The sequence below is a fragment of the Pelophylax lessonae genome (genome assembly GCF_965119305.1).
Source record: "Pelophylax lessonae genome assembly, chromosome: 3".
NCBI classification, from domain to species: Eukaryota; Metazoa; Chordata; class Amphibia; order Anura; family Ranidae; genus Pelophylax; species Pelophylax lessonae.
In genome coordinates, this window is record NC_138770.1 from 189123354 (window position 1) to 189137042 (window position 13689).

At 40.5% G+C, this 13689-nt stretch overlaps 1 protein-coding gene across 1 annotated transcript; it reads left to right on the forward strand.

The window, feature by feature from the left end:
- The first annotated feature begins 621 nt into the window (after positions 1 to 621).
- On the forward strand, positions 622 to 9638 carry LOC309551693 (transcription cofactor HES-6-like). The gene is made up of 4 exons (XM_082252373.1): positions 622 to 898; positions 6287 to 6373; positions 6768 to 6849; positions 8765 to 9638. Exons 1-4 carry the CDS (start codon positions 878 to 880, stop codon positions 9139 to 9141), a joined length of 567 nt encoding a protein of 188 aa, XP_082108499.1. The 5' UTR covers positions 622 to 877; the 3' UTR covers positions 9142 to 9638.
- The last annotated feature ends 4051 nt before the right edge of the window (positions 9639 to 13689 follow it).

Here is a 13689-nt window from a genome sequence, read left to right on the forward strand (position 1 = left end):
TTTTGTTTTCAAACTTTTCGGTCTTTTTTTTTTTTTTTTGTGTAGCAAAAGAAAAAACCTTGCAGTGATCAAATACCACCAAAAGAAAGCTATATTTGTGGGAAAAATGACATACATTTAGTTTAGGTACAGTGTTGCATGACAGCGCAATTGTCATTCAAAATGCAACAGCGCTAAAAGCTGAAAATTGGCCTGGGCAGGAAGGGGGTGTAACTATCCTGTATTGAAGTGGTTAAACTGAACAGGTTGTTTTACAAGGTGAGGGTTTCCATAAACTTTAAATGTCATTTTGTGACATTTCAATAAAGTTCTAAAAAAAAAAAATGAAGGTTACAGTACAATGTGCTGCTTACAACAACCAAGGCCTGGGGTATTTCATTCCACCAGTGTGAAGCAGACCTTAAATGCAGGGGAAATTGAGGTGGAAAGCATAAAGTTTACTTACTCTCCTCAGACTCGGGAGACCTGTGAAAATACGGCCTAGAAAGACCAAAAATAAACGAGCAGGGAAGAGTAGGGAGGGCTGCAGGCATGCATACACCTCAGAACACTAACTCGGCAAAGCAGAAGCGGGCGGCGCCGCCAAGCAAACAATCTCCGTCCGCTCTCTGCCACCTTCTCCTGCCCTACACAGCAGCTGCCGCTCGGGACAATAGCGAGCGCAGCCATTGGGCCTCATATCACGTGACGTCAGCTACGGCCTCTCATTCACATGCAAAGAAGGCCGAGCGGCTGGGAGCAGCGAGCAGCCTCAGGGTGACGTCACAAAGGGACCCGGGGAACGTTGTCTAGTCACATGGAGCGGGGGGAGAGGCAGGTGTGAGAGATCGCCCTATAAACACACACTGGGAGCCCATACTCTGCCCACAGTCACATCATGGATCGGGGGGACAGGCAGGTGAGACATGGCTTCTCTATACACGGCATGGCCGCCAAGGCCTGGAGCCACACATGTGTGTACATTCTATGTACAGTGTGTTCTACCTGAGATCTCATACGGGTCACTTCCCTCGGATGGACACCCGCATCTCCGTGTACCGGGGAAGGGGGGCACTGGGCTCTGCTCCTCTCTATGTGCCCGATATAGGCATTGTTTCCATTGCAACATTTCACTCTCATTGTATTCAACTAATATGGACTCTGTGACATGGAGAATTTTGGATTCGATGGTGAGATGGATGAGGAATTTGTATTACATGGAAGGCCTGATCAGAAATTGCTATTACATAGAGGAATGGATGGGGAATTTGTATTACATGGAGGAATGGATGAGGAATTTGTATTACATGGAAGGCCTGATCAGAAATTGGTATTGCATAGGGGAATGGATGGGGAATTTGTATTACATAGGGGAATGGATGGGGAATTTGTATTACATAGGGGAATGGATGGGGAATTTGTATTACATAGGGGAATGGATGGGGAATTTGTATTACATAGGGGAATGGATGGGGAATTTGTATTACATAGGGGAATGGATGGGGAATTTGTATTACATAGGGGAATGGATGGGGAATTTGTATTACATAGGGGAATGGATGGGGAATTTGTATTACATAGGGGAATGGATGGGGAATTTGTATTACACAGGGGAATGGATGGGGAATTTGTATTACACAGGGGAATGGATGGGGAATTTGTATTACACAGGGGAATGGATGGGGAATTTGTATTACATAGGGGAATGGATGGGGAATTTGTATTACACAGGGGAATGGATGGGGAATTTGTATTACACAGGGGAATGGATGGGGAATTTGTATTACACAGGGGAATGGATGGGGAATTTGTATTACATAGGGGAATGGATGGGGAATTTGTATTACATAGGGGAATGGATGGGGAATTTGTATTGCATAGGGGAATGGATGGGGAATTTGTATTACATAGGGGAATGGATGGGGAATTTGTATTGCATAGAGGAATGGATGGGGAATTTGTATTACACAGGGGAATGGATGGGGAATTTGTATTACACAGGGGAATGGATGGGGAATTTGTATTACACAGGGGAATGGATGGGGAATTTGTATTATATGGAAGGCCTGATCAGGAATTTATTACATGAAGGAATGGATGAGGAATTTGTATTCTATGGAAGGATTGATCAGAAATTGGTAATGTGTGGAGGAAATGAAGAGGAATTGGAAATAAATGGAAGGACTGATAGATTTGTATTACATGAAAGGGTTGATAAAGAACTGATCTTACATTGTATTAGATGGCGAGATGGATGAGAAATTTGTATTACATAGGATTGATCAGGAATTGGCATTACATGGAATGGTTAATGCAGATTTTGTATTCCATGGAAGCATTGATCAGGAATTGGTATTACATGGAGGAATGGACAAATAATTGGTATTATTTGGAGGAATTGATGTATTGCATGGATGCATTGATAAAGAACAGATATTACATTGGGGAATGGATGAGAAATTGGTATTGGGAGAGTTGATGAAAAATTGTATTGCATGGGGGATTGATCAGGAATTGGTATTATTTGGAGCAATGGAGGGAATAATGAATATATATTACATGGAAGAGTTGATCAGGAATTTGTATTAGATGGAAGGATTGATGAGGACTTGGCATTAGATGGTGAGATAGATAAGGAATTGGTATTGCATAGAAAGATTGGTGAGAAATGTGTATTGCATAGAAAGATTGAGGACTTGACATTAGATGATAAGATAGATAAGGAATTGGTATTCCATAGAACGATTGGTGAGGAATTTGTATTGCATAGAAGGATTGATCAGGAATTGGTATTACATAGGAAGATTGATGAGGGCTTGGCATTAGATAGTGACGATAGATAAGAAATTGGTATTCCATAGAATGATTGGTGAGGGCTCGGCATTAGATAGTGACGATAGATAAGGAATTGGTATTCCATAGAATGATTGGTGAGGAATTGGTATTACATAGAAAGATTGATGAGGGCTCGGCATTAGATAGTAACGATAGATAAGGAATTTGTATTATACAGAATGATTGGTGAGGAATTTGTATTACATGGAATGACTGATCAGGAATTGGTATTAGTTGGAGGAATGGATGAGGAGTTGACATTAAATGGAGGGACCAATGAATATGTATAACCTGAAAAGATTGATGAGGAATTGGCATTAGATGGTGAGATGGATAAGGAATTGGTATTACATAGAAGAACGGATGAGGAACTGATATTTGATGAAGGAATGGATGAGGAATTGGTATTGTACAAAACGATAGATGAATTGGTATTACATGGAAGGGTTGATCAGGAATTGGTAGTACTTCCCCCTCACTTTTAGATTGTAAGCTCCATGAGCAGAGCCCCCCCAATCCTTCTGTGATGTAACTGTACTGTCTCCTTTTATATTGCAGAGTGCTGCACAAACTGTTGGTGATGTATAATATTAATAATATAGAAGGATTGATGAGGAATTGGTATTACTGTACATGGAAGAATTGGTCAGGAAATGGTTATGGAATTTTGTGTACGATTTGAATTCCCGGTGTCAGAATCAAGTCCGGGTACAGCTCAGTAGTATACAGGGATAGTTACCTGTATAAATGTATAGTGCCCATTGATGATTGTAATAGTTTTTTTTTTTCTCACAGCCCTAGAAGTAGATTTTGGTGAAAGGCTCCACTGCTGTGTTTACAGCAAAGTACACAGGCAGCTGTCAGAACCCATTTAAATCTGCAATGCTTTTGTTAAGCATTGCACAAACTGTTGCTCATAATAATGTGTGTAGAGGTAGGTGTTTTTGTGGCATTAGGTAGATGAGTTGGGTGATAACAGTGTCCTTTTATCTGTAGCATTGATGTGTGTTTATGCGTGTTTTTTAATTGGGTTTTTGAATTTAGAATTCTGAAATAAGGTTAACAGCCATTGACTAAGCCTTGATAATACCTGTTTTCAACATATACGCATTTTGATGTGCTGCCATTGGCCTCCTAAAGCACAGGGGAAAAAAAATGTACATTTGTTTTTTAAAAAATGCACTGCAGATGGGAACAGACATTATCTTTAATCATAAGGAACCACAACGCATACGTTTTAGCATGTCGGAATTTGTGTGTTAAAATCCAGTCCTGTAAATGAGCCCTCAAAGAATGCAAAAAGGAGAATAATATAACTACAGTATATTGCTTGCTTTTTGTCTGGATTTAAATTTGAGATCAGTCATTTTTCTTTAAACATTGAAAATATTCTGGCCATCCATGAACTAATAACAATACTTTGCGACTTTCATGTTACCCTGTAGACATTCAATTTCCAAAAGGGACAATTATGTAAATTAAATATTTTTATTTGAGTTTTATTTTATGCACAATAACATAGAGGCATTGGAGTTTAAAATATGTTTAAAAAAAAATAAATAGTACTATGTGTAAATAAAACAATACCATTGTTCCTGGGTGCAGAGCCGGTTCACACTGGGGCGACTTGTCAGGCGACTTGGCCGCCTGCCATAGATTAGCACAGGACCCGTTCTAATAGGAGTGACACAAGTCGCTCCGACTTAGAAAAAGGGTCCTGTACTACTATGGGGCGACCTGGAGCGACCTGCATTGACTTCAATGATATGAAGTCCCTGCAAGTCTCTCCGAGGTCGCAGTGCGCGCTGTGCACCGCGACTTCACAGGTCGCCCCAGCAAGTTGGGTCGCCTGTATGTGAACCGGCTCTAAGGGACAGTAAACTGAAATTTCCATTGGTAAAAGGGAACTTGTATCAAAGAACATTTCTCTCCAAATCTTATTTATACTTGGTGTGGGAATAGTTCTAAACGGGGACAGAAATCTGTTAATCTGTCATTGCACTGAAATTGTTGTCCGGACAATAAACTGCATTTCAAATAGAACGTCATGTACATATGTACTTAGAAAATGTAACATCTTTGTACAGTCCGCTTATGGAATAAGAGTAATAGAGAATGAAATGCCGTATTGATTGTTGCTGTTAATTTATGTTTAAGGGTATTTTTAAGTGTTAAAATTGGTGACAAAGTTTTATTTTTGACAAAAGAAATAATGAAAAATCTCTTTTTTGTAGAGATATTTGGATAAGGTAATTGTCAACTTTTTAGCTGTCCACTATTTACCTTTAATTAGAGCTACTGCATATTAATATTCAATTTAAATCTGCGGCTGCCCCTTTGTGCAGAATAAGAATATTTGTTTAATATTTATAAAGAGCAGAACCCTGGAACAAAAGCACAGTTTTGCCCATAGTAATGAATCGGGTATTATCATTTATTCCCTGGTGGAATGAGACGAGGAATGTTACTATGGGTGACAGCTCCATTTTTGTCTCCAATTTTTTTTTTTTTTTTTTAACTGTTATTAATTTTTATGGGAAAAAAAAGAAAAAATTACAAACAACACATCATCATTACATGGCGTACACTGAATATTCAATATACAAAAGTATTTTACCAAGAAGGAAATGTACAATGTCAAAGAAGTATAGAAGGTCACACTAACGTAATATTGCATCTGTGTGTGTTTCACATTTGGATAGTTTTGACTTTGACAATATCACTGGAGCTGGTGTTCTTTAGTACATGGACATGACCCTAGCCTGGTAGGTGTTGTAGTTGAACGCTCTGTATTGTACCCTTGTGTTAGATTAGGAGAGGTGCTCTACTACATTTATCTGTGTTGGATAGTGGGCATGATGTTTCGTGTATATAAAGATACAAAGGTCCTTGGAAAGCATTTTGTAAAGGCAGAGATGGATCTCTCCTTTCTCGCAGGGTAACCTTGAAGCTATGGAAAATAAAAAGAAGGTAAAACAGAACCAAATATATCTAATAGAAAAAACAAGCTCAGTCTCCCTTGGATGTTTAAAGCATACTTTATGTGAGGATGTGCATTACCTTAATTGAAAATGAAGTGTAATAATTGTAGAATGTCCAATGCTACTGCAGATGAGGTCTTGGTAAACGGGGCATTTAAGGTGGTCCTGTCGATATTTTCCCTCCAGTAAGTTGAGTAGAATAGGAAAAGGAAGGCATAAGAGCTCTCTTTTCTTGGGGAGCTAGTGCATTGGCTGTATACAAAGACCACCTTTGGTGAAACCACTTAGATTGCTATTCTCTTGTCTCGCTGACACTCAGTGACAGTTTTTCTAGGTAGAACTCTCCATTTTTTAAATATTAGCCTTCAACTGGCACAAGTCCTCACTTTCAGCAATGTGCGTGTGTATTCACATGTCCTGGGTTTTGCATCATTCTCCTGCTTCGAAGGTGAGTGCTATCACATTTATCTAATTTTTCCTTCTCTTTTCAGACAAGAAAACCACTGGTTGAGAAGAGGAGAAGGGCAAGAATTAATGAGAGCCTGCAGGAGCTAAGGGGAATCCTAGCTGACAATGAGGTGTGTGCCAGTCTAGATTACAGTCTATGGTCCCTGTCTCACATGCATACAGTACATTTATATATACTGAGGCCGATTTCAGACAGGAGGCCTGGAGGAAACAACACAAGCACAGAGAGAACATGCAAAGTCAATACAGATAGGGTCCATTGTTGGAATTTGAATCGAAAACTCCAGTGCTGCAAGGCAGAAATGCAAACCACTAAGCCCGTATACTACCCATTGCACATTTTAACTTGTATAGAGATGTCCACCTAATAGAAATAATTAACATCTACTCCATAAATCATAAACTATTTGCATACTGTATATTAAAATTCACAGTAGCAAATGATGAGATGGTAATAATATTAATGTGCACTTTTTTTTTTTTTTTTTTTTTTTTTATGACTAGTTTCAATCAAAGATGGAGAATGCAGAGGTTTTAGAGCTCACCGTGAAGCGAGTACAAAGGATTTTACAGAGCAGATCCACTGGTGGGTATTTGAATTGTAAATATATGACACAAATTTACTATATAATTTGGTTGCTGCTGAATAAGTGGATAATATGTGGTCTCATTTATGAAAACAATGATCAATTCAATTTCTGGCTGGTATTCTACAACATGAAGATAACAACCAATCAGCTGTGATGGATTGAAACATTGTTTATCTTTTTTTTTTTTTACTCGTTAGCTGTTATAATTTAGTAACAATGTATAAATACATTGGCTACACTAGAAGGAGGTTTTCAGTTCATATTCCAAATATATCTTAAAATGGAATCCTAGTCAAATATCTAAAAAAAAAAAAAAAAAAAAAAGTTATTCTTTTTTTTTTTTTTTTATATGTTGTTAACTAAAATCATTAAACATGGTTAAAATGTATCATTACTGCTAGTACTGGTTTCATATTCTCTCTTGTCTCTGCAATAGTCAGAGTTGGAGGATATAAACAGTGACCTTTCAAGCCGTATGGCATTATATATTTGTATAGGAAACTTTTAGGCAACTTTAAAGCGGAGTTCCAGCCTCCTTGACAATTTTTCAAAAAGCACCCCATCATTCTTGTTAGTTGTACTATAAAATTAGGTTTTTGCTGTAAGTGTAAACCTTCTTCTTACTTCCAATTTGTTGTTATTCACAGAATCCCAGAAGGCAGGCAGGGACCATTCATAATGTGGGCATCTGAAGCCTGTTGCTATTTGCTTCCGGGATTCTGAGCAGCTGGCTCGTGCCTGCACAGTAATGCCTATACGTGGCACGACGTGTTGTTTACAGGTTGCCATAACAGTGTCAGCATCAGCAGAATTTCCCGCCCCGTTGTTTTGGCAACCTGTCAATCAACACAGAACTTCCCATCTCTACCGCCAGATTTCATTGTTAGTCATCCCTGAGACTTCTGGGATAGATGATGCCGATATCCCAGGAGTCCTAGGGAATCGCCTAATGACAAAACAGCCTCGGCGGCCGGGACAGGAAATGCCAACTGCAGAGAGAAGAAGAAGAAGGTATTTAGCAATAAAAAAAAACAAATAATTGCCATTACATACTATTCTGCGGGTGGACATTGTCTTGCAATGGACGTGAAAAAATGGGTGAAACTCTGCTTTAAGGAAGAGCAAAGTACAGGTGAACCTCATCATTGTGGGGATATTTTTTGTAGTCTAATGCGCAGACAGACTAGTGTACAGCTCTGCATAGAAACCAATCAGCTTCCAGGTTTTATTGTCAAAGCTTCATTGAACAAGCTGAAGTCAGTAGCTGATTGGGTACTATGCACAGCTGCACCAGATTCTGAGTGCTCCAGTTTTAGTAAATATCCCTCAGTGTCACCATCTGGGTGCAGATGGAGTTTGTAAATCAGAAAAATGGCTGATCAGATTATAAGTATTTTGTGAATATATGTTGTTGTTTTAAAAAAAAAAGCTGTTCTTTATTACATAATCAGGTTTAAAGTGATTGTAAAAGCAAACTTTTTATTTTTAAAACAATAACAAGCATGCAGTGGTTTTGCACAGAACAGCCCCGATCTGCTCTTCCCAGGTCCCATGCTGGTGCTCCTGGTTTCTGCTCCCCCACCGAGTGCGGCAGCTTGCTATGGGGGGCTCCATGTGCTCGCTCCCAAGCCAGCTCTTTGTGTCCATAGGAAACTTGAAAATACTCTCTTACAGTGGGGCTGTGTCTGCAAGGCTTATTTGTACGTTTAGGTTCAATAACAATAAAAGGTTCATCTCAATTCCCTCTGTTGAGTTTAGCAGTAAAGATGGCCTATAGATGGTATGGCATGTTAGTATTCTGTGTTATGCTAGTGCTGAAGGTAGAGACGCCTATTCTGACAGCTGTATACATCATGATGTCTAGCCCTGTGTAATATGAGGGTACTGATGTTTGCCTTGTTTTTTTTGCAGAGGCTGACCGGTTGCAGAGGGAGGCCAGCGAGCGCTTTGCTGCAGGCTACATCCAGTGCATGCATGAGGTGCACACCTTTGTGTCTAGCTGTCCTGGCATTGATTCTGGCCTGGCTGCAGAGCTGCTCAATCATCTATTAGAGTCTATGCCTTTAAGTGAGGGGAACATACAGGATCTTGTCCTTGATGTGCTTCTGGATTCTCCTGTCTCGGATTCTTCCTGTGGCCTGGGATTGTTGGGATCTTCCTCCGATGACAGCTGTTCTGATGCAGAGGAATCGGATATTGTCAAGGGAGGGACAGAGCCTGTGCAGGACAGTGACAGGACCCCCGAAATTCAGCCACCTCCTGCCCCTTCTATGTGGAGACCATGGTGATCTAGACAAGATTATGTGTACAATTGGGGACCTCTGCTGACCTGTACACCTATGCCGTGTACCTTAGTCCCAGGACAGCCAATGCATGTCATGTCTACACGTTTGGATTTTCTACACTGTAACTTGTTACAGTACAAAGAATCACACAGCATAACTGGGTTGTTTTTCAGCTATCTCAATGTCTTTGACATAAAAGTCACTTCATCCTGGACAAAGCCTTTCCTCAATTGAGATGGCAAGATCACCATATGGATTAAACTGCAGGATATACCCCTGTAAAGATGCTCCATAATCAAACTTACTGTATGTTCAACATTTGTTATATTGTGCAACATGTTTATAGTCATTGTATAGATACTATTCATTATACTGCGCAGCAGGTTCTTTATATAGGCACTATCCCTTAATCTGAGGGTCTTGTTCGTGGGAGGCACTAAAAGGTTTTACACTTTCAGTGGAAATGTAGGAACGTCTTCTACCTTTTACTGGCGTCCAGTGTAAGAATAAAATAAAACCTGATAAGTTCCAAATCTTCAGATGCTGAAGTATTGCCATGATATCAGATGGCAAGAGGTGGATCCAAGAGGCTGGGCCATCTTTAGGGGATTTACCTATAGGGTTGTAGAGCCCTGAACGTGGAAATCCTTTAAATTGAATGAATGGAACACACTATTCTCTGGAACGAAGGTGTAAGTCTTAGGAACTGAGCTTTGGAATTTGTGCTGAACCTTGGTGAGAGTGCAAGATAGACACCCTGTGATGATTACCTACACCCACTTATTATAATAGTAAGCATGAGTTTAGAATTCAAATGGCTGGGCATAGTTTTAAGAAATGGCGCCTGTTGCAATGTGTATGAAGCGGAGTTGTCTGACTCTTTTGGCTTAGACAGTTTTTTGTTCTTGGTACTACTTTGTGCTGTACCCTAGGCCTGCTTCTGTCATGTAGCCTTGTGTAGCGGTAGACACATGGTACAAGCATACACAGCGCCAAAGCCTGCCCTCCCTATGCCCATGTCGCTATACACATATATGAACATGCTCATGTCTTGAGTTTTGTTTCACAATACCTTGATGATCCTCCAAAACACAGATCAGCTTTAGTAGAAAAAGATTATGTGAGCAAAAGGGACAAAAGGAACCTAGGGATTTTTTATTTTTTTTGCCTAATACATAGTGCACATGGCAATATTACAGCATTATCTTGTGTTACAGCATAAAATAAAGTTGTGCATCTAATGAAGGATTCCGTTAAAATAGGCGTGATTATAAGGGACGTAGTTAACACACCTGGTTTGAGAAAAGCTTTATATAGGGGAAATGTAGGTAGTGTTTCCTCTTGCTGCGCATGCATAGTGGTAGTGCATTGAATTCTCATCCCTAGGGGGGATATCTAGAGTTAGATAAATTGAGGTTCTACCTTCAGTGAAGGAGACTATAGAGGATTGTTTGGATACCGATTTGAAGGGTGCTATAGGAAACTTTCAGGAATATGTGTATATTAGAGAGGTAATGTGTTGTGTGTGTCATTTATTATTATTTTCTTTTCTTTTTTTATGTACATAGATGACTGTTTTAACACTGTTGGGAGCAGGTGCCTGAATCTGTGTGATGCACTTCAAGCATATCTTGAGAAATACATGGTCTCCATTATGTGCATCCATCTGGCGAGCACTTATTCTTCTTTTAAACTTTTTATCATGGATCGTACTCTCTTTTTATACTAAAATGTACTAGTGTGTGTGTACGTAGTGCTACTGTGCATTCATTTCCTATAAATAAATTAATGATCTTTGATGAAAAAGCATGGGTTTCTTTTTTTTTTTTTTTTTTTTTATACACTAAATTTCACATAGACCATCTGATCTAACTACATTGAGGGATTTGGCAACTGTGTGCAAGAACCAAACACCACATTGCAATGGCCGTAATTAAATTAGTACATTCCTTACTTACTTGATAATCAGCTGTTACACATGTTTGCATCACAAGTAAACGGTACAATCTGTGTGATCCTAAAGAATGGTGCAAAGCTGCTCTTTGGAATGAAGGTTCCCATAAGGGTCCTGGTCAACCTATAACTCCAGACTAGGGATAGACCGATTATCGGTGGCCGATATGCACTTTCCCTGATATATCGGTATCGGCCCCAGAACTGGCCGATATTGCCGATCTTTTTGTGACATCATTCTGCCTTCTTAGGCCGCTTTCCCTCGCCTTGGACAGCCTCGTCTGAAGTCGGGACTAGTCTCGCGGGAGTTTATCACAGCCATACCTCCACCCACAGCAGCCCTGTGTCAGCCAGTGACCCACAGCCACAGGCCCTGTACCAGCCAGCCAGCCAGCCACAGGCCCTGTACCAGCCAGCCACAGGCCCTGTACCAGCCAGCCACAGGCCCTGTACCAGCCAGTCAGCCACCCACAGGCCCTGTACCAGCCAGCCAGCCACCCACAGGCCCTGTACCAGCCAGCCAGCCACCCACAGGCCCTGTACCAGCCACCCACCACAGGGTGACAGCCAGCCACCCACAGACAGGGTGCCAGACAGCCAGCCACCCACCACAGGGTGCCAGCAAGCCAGTCATTAAGCATTAAACAAAAATTAACACGTTCAGTAACAGATTTGTGTCAAAAATAGTCTTTATTTTTCAAAACTTTAAATGTTCAAAATATCGGTATCGGCCCTGAAAAAAAACATATTGGTCTATCCCTACTCCAGACATGTAGGGGGTCAGTCACATCTTTAAGTTTAAAGGTATATTCTAACACACCTAAAACCACCTAAATTATACCTAAAGAGCATTGGCAGTTCTGTACCGATATTTTCAATGTTACATTTCTCAACCACATGCTTTGGGGCTGATTTATATCTTAAGTAGGTTCAGTACAGCAAAGTTCCACATGTGAATGAATGTGAATTTTATTCAATGGCTCAATTCACATGTATGCAACTATTTCCACTGCACTTTGACAGTGCACCCCAAACCGCCATTTATGGCAGGTATTGTGTGTGGTGATTGGCTGCATAGAGTTGGGCGCTCTACACACTGCTCTGTACCAGTGTGTACTACTGTTCTGGCTTTGGATAAATACTTTAAATTATAACTGCAGAGTGGGCGCTATAATGTGCATACTCAACCTGCAGCATGTCTGCAAACCTTTCTAAAACATCACAATTTTTGAGGCATGGGTAGTGTAGGCATGTTTCCTCCCCTATCTCACAAGTTGTCACCAGACCTAAGTGTAGTCATGTGAGGTAAGCACCTAACACTGCAAAATACATATAGTGTATTATAGGTTAATTGAACAAACTGAAGTCAGAAGCTGATTGGCTACCACGCACAGTTGCACCAGATTTTGCACTCTCCAGTTTTAGTAAATCAACCCCATTGCATCCTAGGATTCTGTCAGACTTTAGGAAAGGGTTTGCGCAGAAAGTGTGACATACTATACAGCCTTAAAGTGATTGTAAAGTAAAGATTTTTATTTAAAAAAAAAAAATAACAAACCTGTCATACTTGCCTTCTCTGTGTAGTGGTTTTGCACAGAGCAGCCCAGATCCTCTTCTTCTCAGGTCCCCCGCCATCTCCCTGGGCTCCTCCCCCTTGCCGAGTGCCCCCAGAGCAAGCCACTTGCTGTGGGGCTTGCGTGCATGCTCGCTCCCCAGCGAGTTCTCTGAAGACACAAAGAGCTCAGCCCCGCCCCTGCTCCTGCCTCACTGGCTGTAATTGACAACAGCGGGAGACAATGGCTGGATGGCAATCATCAGGAGGGAGAGGAGCAAGATATAACATAATGGAGGCACATAGGAACAACACAAACGGGATCCAAGGGAATGCAATGGAGATGTCCGGTAAAGAAAGCTCAGCTTATTGATTAAAAAGGGGGGGGGACAACTACGTACATACCACCCTGGGTCTAGAGTCAGGCAGGGGCACCTTCAGGATTGAGGACTGGATGGCCGATTGCCAAATGCCGCTGTGTGCTGGGAGAGGGGAACCCTTGCTGGAACCAACCGGCACGAGGATAACTGCGCTGCTCTGATGCGATGGCCTGAAGTAAGTCACTCGCCTTGCAGGAACCAGGGTGGAACGCAAACGTCCTCCGTTGCCGTGACTACGCGTTTCGCGTGCATGCGCTTTATCAAGTCACCTGAAAAGACGGCAACAAAGGTTTTTAAATCCAAACGGAGGGGCGGGAAGTGGATAATAATAACGGGGAAGGACATAATTTTTTCTATTTAACTCGTCAATGCCCTTGCCTCACTCCTGACTTACAAGAAAAAAAAGGATAAAGCAGGCACAATTCCTCTAGTAATATGATTAATAAAAAAAAAATTTGTTTTTGAGCAAAAAATTAATAAAAAACTTAATGAAAGAAATACGATGAAAAAAATAAAACCATAACAAATTAAAAAAATATATAATAAATAAAAAATAAAAATACAAATGAAAATAATTTATATTTTTAATTTTTATTTATCATATTTTTTTCATTGCTTTTATTTTTTCATCATATTTCTTTCATTAAGTTTTTTTTTTTATACATT

Excerpts from the sequence above, each read along its gene's own strand:
- LOC309551693 (XM_082252373.1), top strand. The coding sequence starts at position 878 with ATGGATCGGGGGGACAGGCAG. Across the intron at positions 899-6,286 it reads TGGATCGGGGGGACAGGCAG|ACAAGAAAACCACTGGTTGA; the intron begins GTGAGACATGGC and ends TTCTCTTTTCAG. Across the intron at positions 6,850-8,764 it reads TTTACAGAGCAGATCCACTG|AGGCTGACCGGTTGCAGAGG; the intron begins GTGGGTATTTGA and ends TTTTTTTTGCAG.